A 12,064-nucleotide genomic window follows, 5' to 3' on the forward strand; every position below is an offset into this window, starting at 1 on the left:
GTTGAAGTACACCAATAAAATTGCAATATGTATAGTAGACAAATATCGTAGTATAAGTAATATATAGATAGTTTGTACCTGGGCTTCAAAGTGACTACATAAATGGGTTCGTGATCAACAATACTCAAACTAAAATCCAAATAACAACACTTTTGTTTCAAAAGAACGACTAAATCAATCATATAAGGCTCGAGAAAAGTATTTCGTATTCGAACCCTTTATATAGTAGCAATTCTCGGACCTTAGGTACAATACATACATATACATATGTACATATGTATGTATGTATAATTTTAGGCAATGAAATATATGTTTATTAACAATTGTTGCAGATATTACACCTTCCGGGGGCCGCTCGCTAAATGTTTTTGAAACATTCATCTTCCGATCATAACATTAAAGTACATCAATTGAATTTATAACAAATTTTCTCTAACTTTATATACATACATCTATTTGTTAGTTGAATTGAGAGTTTGGGCGACACCTTTCCAATTTGTGTGTTTGAGCATGTCCTTTAAACAATAAGTACCTAAGAATTTTCAGCAAATAGATTTTCTGTTCAAATTGAACGCTTTTGGATATTGGATACAGAAAAGAATAATACTCACTTTCGACTTTTAACAAATATTAAGATACATATACAATTGTGTTTGTGTGTGTGTCTGCCCACTGTTAAAGTTTATGGAATAATGTGTTTTCTTTGCAGCTAAAAGCGGCACAAAATTAAACAGTAGACATTAATGATATATATGTGAATGTAGATATATATATATATATATATATATATAAGAGATATATATGTAAAAGTATATATTTATATATATATGTTAGCCCAAGCCCTTGACTGCTGTCTGCCTGCCTACATTCTACTAGGGTTTCTTTCCGTCATTCAATTTTAAAATCTTATTTTGGCTTTCAGTTTTCACATTCGCTTGCAATTTATCAGATCACGAAATCCTTGCCATGGTAACCAGAAGATGCATTCAACTTAGTTGTGGATTTTGGTAGCAGAGGCAGTCGGAGAAGTCTCATCGCTAGTTCCCATTGCTGTGTGCTAAAGAGTAGGGATTGGATGATTTGAGTAAGGCCTCTTGGGCGAAAGCGATACTAAATTTTACCTTTTCCTGATCGGTGGGAGCCTTGCCAGTGCTGCGGCCCCAGCGCAATCGCATTGGTTTCCGGGCTTCGCGCTGGAATTCGGAAGTGTCTTGATCATCTTCGACTTCTTCGGTATCACTCAGGTCAGTGGGGGCCGATTCGTATTGCTGCAAGGCCATCAACATTCGACGCATCTTTTCAGAACTTAAGAGGGAATTGTATAGTTCATTGCGTTCCAACTATTGAAGAAAATTTAGATTTCAAAGATAAAACTCGTCTGTATTGTCATTGGTCTCCTCCCCTAGTCAAGACTCACCTGCTCGTTATCTAGCTGGGGTGCCTCATATTGGGGTACACTGCGTCCCCATCGTAAGCGCTGGGGCTTGCGTACAACTCTTTCATAGAGACTATCATAGTCGACCGCATCGTCGGTTGCCGCCGGCTGTTGCTGTTGGCTGTTCAATGTCAATTCCCGTTCCAAAAGATCGTCATAGGCGGTACGGCGCATCTGCGGCAAATTCGGATCACTGCGCCGGCCAAAACGTAGACGCAATGAAGGAGACCTAATTGGTTTCTGGTTCACATCGCCGAACCAACGTTTTTCCACAATATTATTCAGCATGTCCGGATCACTGCGACCAAATCTAAGGCGCAACGATGGCGAACGCTGAGCCTTGCGTTCCACCTGGTGATTGGGAAAGACCACCGGGCCGGCATACTCACGCTGCAGCAAATTGTCGTACAGATTGTTTATAGGAGCTGAAACATGTTGATTGCAAAAGTTTTTAAGTTCGTTCTGTGACATGGCGGATGCATTAGAATCACCTGCATTTGATTTCAGTTCAGCGGAAGATGGCTGGAGCATCATTAGGGTCAAGCTGAAGAATGCTAGTGCGTATCCTACATAAAGCTGCTGTGTCTTGAAGTGGAACATTATGATCTTTTCTGAAAGACTGCAATGAAAATGAAATTTAATATTTTAATGTTTTGAATTTCATTCATTCGTGGGCGGTTTATCTATACTGACTCGTATTTGGATGAATATTCCGAATTGGAATCAAATGATTAGCTTATAATCCTACACTTTTATGGAAATTTATGTTCAAATCATGACACCCACCCAAAGAAAATTCTGTTCTAACTCAATTTGCTTTTTTGCCCTGCGTTTTGTGCGTTTTCTTCGTCAATGATGATAACTCGGAAATGTCTGGCTGAAGATGATTTGTTGGCATTGCCCAAGAACGGAAGTATCATCCAATTGCCTGGCCAGTCAGTATGTAAATTTTAGAAACTGAATGTGTGTGTGTGTGGGTGGGTGATGAAATGTGCTCCTAGGCAACGCGACATTTGTGACGTTTGTCAAAATTGAAAGTGATTTATCATCGCCTTCTTGTTGATTTCCCCTCTCTATCCGTCTGTCCTTCCGACCGTCTGTCTGCGTGTGTCTATCCCACGGTCTGTTCTGCATAAATGACGAATGAGTTATGCGATATTACAGTACGATAACACTGGCTAAAGGCAAGTCATTGTCCTGGCATCTGGGCATTTCGCCTTAAGTAGGATTTTCGATACAACAGGAAAAAAGAACAACAAATTGAACATGACAAGAAAATTGAAGTGTAACAGTGAGAGATTGGCACATAATAAGCAAAGCTATTAACACATTGTTCAATCCAAATTGAACAGAATCGAATGCACAGGACAACAAACAAATTATCGCTATAGCGAATGCCCAATAAGTTGGCACAAATTTGTGTTGGCTAGTGTGATTTGGCAACGAATAGCCAATGAAGTGTAAAAAGACATTGGCGACGTTTAAATGGCCTATTTTGCGGCATTTGGAAAACTAATACATATAACACCTACAAGCAAAAACATACATACACACACATCTATCCACACATTCACGTATATAAGCACACACACGCACAACAGGTTGCTATTGGGTTCGCTTCTCTTCACTCTCTGATTCGTGTGTCACACATTTTTATTTGCCTTTTATTTAACAATTTTTATTTGGCTGTGCGAATAAGGTCATTTGTGGCCAACAAGAAGAAGCAATAGATGGATAAGAAGGGCCGGAATGGAGGACAATGGTTACAAAAACTCTGGACCCAAACTGGGCAGCCATCTAGCTTTATAGTCCCCCCTAGACACGAGCCTAGGTCCTGGACATGGGACATGGTATTAAAACGTTTTGACAAATACATTAGGTCCCTTGGCCCTTTGTCGACGACCCTTTTGGTCTAAGCGTAATCTTTTGTGTTTTATCAACATATTTGATGAAATTTTGTTGTTGTTGTCCGTGGCTGCCATTTTGTGGGCTTTGCGTTGCCTACTTTTTCGGGCGTTAATCATACGCCCTGGGCGAAAAGCTTGTGGGTAGTTTTTGACAGGCATTTAAACAGAGAGCAAATTGCTAGCTGTAAATATGGTCTTGTCGTCTATTCTTTTTTAAACTTATTACCAGACGAGATGTTGTTGTTGCCATTGCTGTTACTTTACTGAACAATTAAATGGCAAGCGAAGGGAGCCACAGATGCGCATTAAATTTACAGTCCGCACCATTTCTAGCATTTCACACATTGAGGACAACAAAATATTTGCATTTCACGCACTCCTCTATCCATGGTGTTGCTGCTGTATCAGTGTAGGCGCAAAAGTGGCATCCAATGTAGATTACATGTCTTTTTCCAACTTGCCCTCTTCCTATTACGTTTTTACATACGGGTAACTGCTGGCTGCGATGGCAAAATATATATTTTTTTGCCATAACAGTCAGACGCGACGGAGAAAAGAAAGGCAAAAACAAAATTGAGGGAGTGGGAAAGCCAGGCATAGTGATTTGGTAAAGTTATGCTAAAGTTTAGGTGAGTTTTCTCTAGGGTAAACGATGTTACGAAGCTGCATATTATCACATTGTGACAGGGGAACTAACTTATTTGTATTTAAACAGGGAAATTTACTCAAACGAATTGAGTTCAAAAACTAGGATACTTTTTGGCACATTACTTTGGCAAACTTAAACAGTTTATCATTTGTTTAATGTTTGCTGGTTTTCGCATTTAACCTAGTTTTTGCTTCAATATTAATTGGGTTTCTTAGTTTCATTGGTTCAGGATTAACACTTCAACTAAATTTCCGCACACTCTGTCATCACGTATACGCACAGTATCACGTTTGCAACTCGCATGGATCTAAGCAAAATATCTCGAATGCACTTAACGCCCCAAGAAGCAAAGAATGTCGATGAGCTAGTGAGTAAGTCTTTTGCTTTAGCTTTTGCATTTAAAAGGCTTAACTTTCCACTTCCGCCTGCTACCTAAGCAAAACAAAAGCAGCAACATCTTCTCCTCTCCATTCCATAAAAGTCGTTTGTCATAGCGTCGCCCCGACCAACTGTCTGAGTGTCTGAGTCGCCCCGTCTGTATCTGCGAGGGAAGTGCATATTCCCATACTCATTTCACGTTATTGTTCACGGAGAACACGACAAGAGTTTTCGCTCTTCGCACATTGTTGCCTCGGCTTGTTTAAGGTGGAACCTGCCTTGGCTTCAAGACTTACCCCTTTCGCCCCACCTACTTATAAATAATTCAATTGACATTTTCTTGTTCTACTTTATGATGTTTCAGCAAAAAAGTGCAAAGAAATAAAATAAAATGTCAAAGGGGTTTATTTAACAACCACAACTTTTGCATATCAATTGGAATGCATGCGAGGACACGTCCTTTATTCCTTGTCTACTTCTTGTCTAAGTCAAGGCATTTTGAAATTGCATTTTTATTGATTTGTTGTTAGGCTTTAATCGTGGGAACCATTACTCGCCTGCCCTTACGTTAATTTCCATTACCACATCATGAATTATTTGCCATATAAGTGGAAAAAAAACTGAAGACCCCAGCTGAAGTCTGATGCTTCTAACCTCCTGATTGTTTGACCTTTTCAATTCAAGACATAAAACATTTCTATAAATACACGATAAATATATGCACATATGTACGTACTTTCATGTGTATATTTTCTGAATTCTCTGGAAGTCTTCAGTCATCCTGCTTTTGTTCTTAATAATATGTAGATTTCTTCTAATCATACCCTGGCAAAAAGTAAGCCTAAATGAGCCTCTTTTTTCTCCCAATGCACAATGCCAACAAATTGTCTCTCATCCAATTATGGACGGAGTAACGCTTCCTAATGTGTTCCTGTTGTCGTCTTGCCTGTACCCCTATCATCTATTCACCGATTAGCTCTTGGAAACTCTGTCGTGCCGGAAGTTTGGAAATTCGGTAAACTTTGTGGGCAGTGGCTACGTGATGCCGGAAGGCCGGAAATGAATGTAATTTCGTTTGTTGTTTAGCATGAAAATTGCCATTCTCAATTGTTGGTTTCTGTTTATGTTTTCTTTTTCGCTTTTTTAACTTTTTCAAATTGTTTTGGCGCCTAGGGGAAAATGCATGTGTTCGGATGTCACCTGAAGTTGCCGTAAAAGGTGCCCAAAACTTAAAGTTGATCATGAAAATTGACTTGATTGTCAAAAATGCAAAGCTTTTTCGCTTTGATTGATTGGCCCGATGTCCCAGGGTTAAAAAAAGAAAAAACGGAATTCGAATAAGGCGACAACAAAGAGGAGAAGCCATCCCCGACAGCGTTCTCGATGGCTTTTCATTTTAGAGTGGCGAGGATATTTGGGCTGGGAGACCGAACGGAGGATTATCCCCACAATTTGTTTGTCCATTTTTTCATCTTTTTTTTTGTGTGTAGTAACAACAAGACATCTGGAATGTCAATAAGTATGTGTCGGTTAGCAAATCAAATAGAAACGTGAAAGTTAACTAATCATGATCGACTTGTAGATACTTTTTGGCAAGGATAAAGCTATCTATGGGAGAATAAAATATGATATGATACTTTGAAGTGATTTCAGATAAAGTTAATTTCTTTAGACAATCATTTATTGTACTGTTATACTAGGTTCTCCACACATTTTATAATCATTTGGCATTTAGATTGAAGCGAACAATTGTAAAATACATTTGAGTGTCCACCGATGATTCATCTTGAATATACTCAAATCCTCTATATGTTGGTAAGATGTGATTTAAATGGATATACTCCATGTGAAGATGTGTAGAAAAAGAGAATGACTAACAATAAATTCATACTTCTGTCAAAGGACCTGCCTTTTGGGGAAGTTCCCCGTTTTAAAGCCATTTACATAAGCCTCTTGCACGGCTTTTAGTTCCATTTTACTGAATATATTTATACATATATAAGGTTAGCATAATCTCTTTTTATTCCATTCCAGCATAATCTTGGAATCAAACTTAAAATGACACGTGGGCCATGCAATTTAATTTAAGACTTTGGCTTCGCCTCTTGGTCAGCATTCACCTAAAATTAATAGCCAGGCGCAGACCAAGTTGAAAGTCGACAGACCACATGGGTCATCAATTTCTGTTGTCCAAAACCAAAAAACGAAACTCAAATTACAAATAACAACAAATAAGCACTCTGAGCTCAAATAAAGCCAAAAAGAGTGACAGAGGCCCACACCGGGCGGGACAGGCAAGCTTGGCAGCGGCAAGCCAAATCCAATATAAATTCATCAATATCCACTTCAAAAATGCTGCTCAGACGGAGTTGACGCCAGTTCACATCCTCTCTCCGAAATGGGCTTATGAAAAATCTAACAAAATATATACTTTTCGCCCTGCGTGCATCCTTGTGTATCCTTGCGAGTCGAAGAATGTCTAAAATTACGAAACAATTGATGTCTTTTTTAGGGCGTCTAATAACCTTTTCAAGCGGAAAATGTTAAAGCGAAATCTGCGTGTGTGGACGGGGAGTGGATAGGCTGGGGGTTTGGTAAATCAGCTTAACTGTAAGTTGTTTGCCATCTTTTAACATGTTTTTCATTATCAAAGCATGAGCATTGTGAACTCATGACTTGGCCCGCTCGTAATCTGCAGTAGATAATATATGTTGTTTTTCTCTTCTGTTTCTTTTGAGTCTCTGACTTTTCGACAGGAAGCAACTGTTTGCTTTACATCAGAAAAAAGTTTGTTTGTGGCAACAGTTTGTTGTACAGTGGAACGTGGAGCTAAGGGTTAAACAGGGCCAGGATTTCTAGCCACATTAGGAGAACGTATCCTCGGGGTATGAAGATAATCGACACGAGTCGGGTTATAAGGAAATCAAGGGTACATGGAGCTTATTCAATACGAATTTGTTGGATAGTTGCAAATTTTCTAGAGTCCACTTTCCACGAAGGACTCAAAGTTTTGATACCTTTTTAAAAATATACTCTATATTTGTATTAACCAGAAGTGGGCATCGTACATATCACCACGACGAGACAAGTTCATTTGCAATGTCAATCTGTCTAATTCAGAGACAGCTCCTTCAAGACCCTAGACCCACACAGCCCTGGGAGAAGGAAAGTGTGGGTTAAGGAACCCAACGTCCAAAGTTAAGCTGACAGTCTTAGCCCACACAGTTTTATATGTGTTATGAGGCTGTTTAAGTTCTACCTTTAACCTTGACAGTATAAAATGCATTTCATTCTTTCTTCAAAACCGTGTACTTAAGACATCCTTCAGAGTTCAATATTTTCTTGTTAATAATACTATGGAAAGAAAAACTAGAAAAATACCAATGATTCTTGTATTCCAAGGCTTCTAAAGAGGAATGAAAATATATTGTATTAGCAGTCGATAAGGGATTTTCTTGTCCAAGTCTAAGGACTTGTCTAAGTCACACCATTTCCCATCATGTTGCGTTTAGAACCATATTTACATGTCTTTCATACGCATGATGTATGCCCCATTATCCGTCATAATCAACAGAATGCTGCAATTAATCTCAGCATTTCCATTTGCCGCCCTTCGTCTGGCCCACGTCCAACTAGCTGTCACAAAGTGCACTCGATGTGCCAATAACGGTATTGAAAACCTCGTCTTCATTGCGGTGTCGCCCTCCGGCCTCACCCCCTGGACAATCCTGGAGCGAAACTGTGTTGCTTTGGTGCTAGTTGCTGGTGCTGGTGGTATTGCTGCTGGCCACGCTTATCCCATTGAGCTTCATGGCACGCAAAGGAACGACATTGGCTACGCCATGGACGTGCACGTTGATGATAATGATAATAATAATAATGGCAATGATGGCTTTATTTATAAACACTAGACTATCATCAACTTTGTCTGCAGACAAAGGGCAAAAGTGAAAGCCAAATCAAATAATAAATAGTTTTGCGTCTGGTTTGAGATTTGGCCAAACATTTGCAGAGGCTCATTGAAAGAGAAAGTGACCTTTAAATTCTGAATTCAGACACGGATTTGTCTAATTTACTGCACCTGCACTTATCAGCCATCGACACATTGTTTGCGTTGCCAAAGCCTATAAAGTAAGCCCATAAATCGACAAGGACAACTTATTGAAAACCGTAGATAAAGCAGCTTCTTAAACACAACCAACGTTTGCTGTTCACGGCAAGGCATTAACATAATGCCCCCATCGACGGCAGCCACGAGGTGTAAGGCAGCCGCTCCTGGCCCCGGAACAAAATGTTTCCTAAATACAGTTCAGAATAGGAAAGCTGCCAACAAAGAGACGGCCAAGTTGTCCGTCTTTTTGTTGTGGCAAGCGTGAAATTGAAATTTATGCCCTAATTACAAATGAATGCCAAAAAGTGGGCCTTCATTTATTGTGTAAGCCGCTCGTCTCCTCCTCCCTTCCCTTCAGCCGAAGTCAAGTCAAGTGTTTTTGTTTAAGAATCAGCTTAGTGGTTGTGTTAAGATAATGAGAGTCAAGTTGTATAGCTCCGTTCACAATTACTTAAATTTATAATTCCTAAGGGGATTTGATAAAAAATATATAAGCCATGTTCTTTCCCATGCTCCAAAGATTATGCGGTCCGACGGTTGTCCGACTGCTGGAATCCCTTTCAATTATATTTCACAAAATTATTTCAAAAACAACAGTGATTTCAAATTTCATCAGATCGAACAATTCATTGTAAGAAAATCCAAGACAAATTTAAGAGAAATCCCATAGGATTGGATTATATTTTCTTCAACTCCAAGTCATTTTTCAACTAACTTCGAGATTTCCCAATTTGTTGCTTTCTTTTTATGTGAGACAAACCATGTGACTTAATTATAATCTCCCCAGTTAGGGTATAAATAAGTATTGAAATTGTAAGGCGCTTTTCCATCAACTTCTAAAGAGCGAACTGTTTCCATCATTTAGATTTAAGTTTGCTGTCAAATGTTTCAACTTAAAATAACCTTTTCTTTGATATGCACGACCTTCAGTACTGTTTGTTTCGTTCCTTTTGGGCTTGTCAATACGAATTCTCAACTCCAAATCACATTGGTGGACATAGAGCTTAGTGGGCTTTCATTCTTCTGGCCTTGGCCTCGTTTGCCTTTGACCTTTTTTTCTCAAAAGCGGGCACAAAACTTGCAATCGACTAGTGATGAGTCGCGGTGGTCAGCTCCGATGCTGTAATTACACACGCCATCAAATGGACCAAATCCCTGTGACAGCTTACGAGAACTGCTGTTCCCAGTCAGAAATTGCCAAATTAAATATACCAAAACTTCAGTTTATTGTTGGGTCTGCATATAATTCTCTTGGGTGGCAATCCCCAACGAGCAGATTCCAGTGTAAAGTGTCGGCCTGTCACATAATCGGAAGACCATTAACATCTTTTGTACATTGAAGCGTGAAACAAGCGACAGTTTCGCAGTAAACTGTCAGGAAAGCAGCTGTTAATTAATTAAATAATTGTTTATGTGAAAAATGAAAAGCTTGATTTTTTGATTAACAGAATTAGAAGGCTTTTTCTCACTTGAGGCAATACACTTTTCCCAATTTGTAGTTACAGAAATGATTATTTTCGTCCTTGACTTTGAGCTTCCACATCAACCTACATAATAATAACTCCGAGATACAGGTAGAAAAATAAATAAAATATGTTCCATTTTTATGCATAATTCTCATTCAGTTGAACTTGATATATTGGAAACAAGATGAGAATAAATAAACGAAAAGTCCTCCAGGAGCAAAAATCTACCAAACTCCAAATACTTATTTCCCATACCCGGAAAGCTCTATTTATATAATCAGCTTTAATCAAATCCATCTACTTTGTAGTCGATTGCGGTATGTACATACAAATATATGCAAAATCCGCGAAATTAAAGTATCTTAAAGTTGAATGGAAGATGGAAATGGAGGTTAAGCAAAGAGAAAGAAGAAAAGATTTGCTTTTGGGTTAATTTAAAAATCATTCCTTTGCTACAACAACTATGCTCTTCTCAGTCAGTTTCCAAACTTTTCAAACAATTTAAAATTGTTGTTAAGTTGTTCTGTTGTTCTATGTCAACCCTTCAGTCAGTCACGCCTAAAAATATGCAAAAGTATTTGCGAAATGAAATTAAGTGTCGCCTACAATTTGCATGGCCGAAATGACAAAAGTCACTCTCACTGATGTTGTTGTTGCTGTCATCCTCTTCAGCCTCGAGGAGGCAAAAAAACTTTTGCAACAACAACTAAAGAACAAACAAATAAAAAAAATTTACTAGTCTGCTTTGAGGCGTTTCTCATAATTGACTTGGCCGGGAACGAATAAAATTCCTTTTCACTCCAACGCAATTATTTAGAAAATATAATTAAAATCTGTTTTATTCACTCCTTCGTTCATTGCGGCTGCTTAATTAGCGTCCATTCTTCCATATCATTCATATCCGGACTGAGTAGGTACGCCCTCTCACTCTCTCCTTAGTCGAATTTCCACATTTCGGCATTCAAATTGAAACCCAAAGATGCAGCAGCTGCGACTTCTGAATTCGACTAAATTCGTTTTCTACGAAATATGCAAAACTTTAATTATCATTTATGACATTTTGAATTATTAATCGAGAAAGCGCCCGATGTGATTTCGGACTTGAAAAAACAGCGACAGGATTCAGCTGGCAAAGGAAATAACTAGAACAGCTCCCAGAGGATACACTTACATACTTACATATATGTAAGAATGTTTGTGTCTATGTAATATGTAAGTACATTCATGTATGCGACTGTATACGAGTATTTTTCTAAAAGGGGGAAACCAAGTTACTAGCTGGGGCAAGGGCCTGAACGTGCTCCGAAATGTACGCACAGACAAATGTATTTTTTGTGTAGTCAAACATGAGGTTTTTTCTTCCTTTTTTTTGCTTTTGCTGACGGCACTGGGGAACTCCCGTAAGAGCCACAAGGCGCCTCCTATCTCCTTTTGGTTTGGTTTGTTTTTTGTTCATGATTTGTTGTTACTCTTGTAATGCGGCTAATGGCCAGCTTAGCAAACATTTTATTGTTGCACATTCTCGGGCTAATGCTAATCAATTTATGCACCATTTCTCTTGAGAGGCAGCATAACAAAAGCAAAATATGAAAATGTTCAGAATTATGGCAATTTCTAGATGGCTTTAATGTGAAAAGAAGGTTCAAAAGGTTTAAATGAGTATTTCCAAGCATTGTTTTTTTAAATTAGATGGGATTGTTCTATGCCATTATACCCAACATTCAAAACAGCCCTCGTAAGTGCGATAATTGCCCTGCTACAGCGCTCTTAGACGGTTTGAGTTTTCGATAGAAAATCCAATTACAATTGAAAATTGTCAATTGCAGGAGGTTAACCGCTTTGACAAGCCCAATTAAAACAATAAAAATAATCATCAATTGATTGTTCAAAGCGTTAACGCCCGGGGATACACAAAGAATAAAGGATACTCAGCCCCGAAGCGGATGCGTTCGCTGCAATTGAAATCCCAAATATTGCACCCAAAAGCACTGGAGCAACAAAAATGCAGCGAATTTGCGTGGCCAGCCACTCCAGTTGGCGCCATTCACGGGGTGGCTCTTTTGTTCTTGGACTTTTGCGCGTTATTTAAAAGTGGCGAAATAAAGCCTTCGCCAAACA

At 38.8% G+C, this 12,064-nt stretch overlaps 1 protein-coding gene across 1 annotated transcript in view; it reads right to left on the reverse strand.

The window, feature by feature from the left end:
- Positions 1-818: 818 nt before the first annotated feature.
- The window catches only part of sNPF (short neuropeptide F precursor), a 28,099-nt gene continuing 16,853 nt past the window's right edge, over positions 819-12,064 (reverse strand). The window contains exons 2-5 of the mRNA XM_068300468.1: positions 1,927-2,054; positions 1,418-1,860; positions 1,122-1,340; positions 819-1,057 (exon numbers count right to left, since the gene is read on the reverse strand). Coding sequence (XP_068156569.1) covers positions 992-1,057; positions 1,122-1,340; positions 1,418-1,860; positions 1,927-2,035 — 837 coding nt within the window. The 5' untranslated portion in view covers positions 2,036-2,054 and the 3' untranslated portion in view covers positions 819-991. The remainder of the gene's footprint in view (positions 1,058-1,121; positions 1,341-1,417; positions 1,861-1,926; positions 2,055-12,064) is intronic.

The sequence above is a fragment of the Drosophila tropicalis genome, unplaced genomic scaffold (genome assembly GCF_018151085.1).
Source record: "Drosophila tropicalis isolate 14030-0801.00 unplaced genomic scaffold, ASM1815108v1 contig_1009, whole genome shotgun sequence".
Classification (NCBI taxonomy): Eukaryota; Metazoa; Arthropoda; class Insecta; order Diptera; family Drosophilidae; genus Drosophila; species Drosophila tropicalis.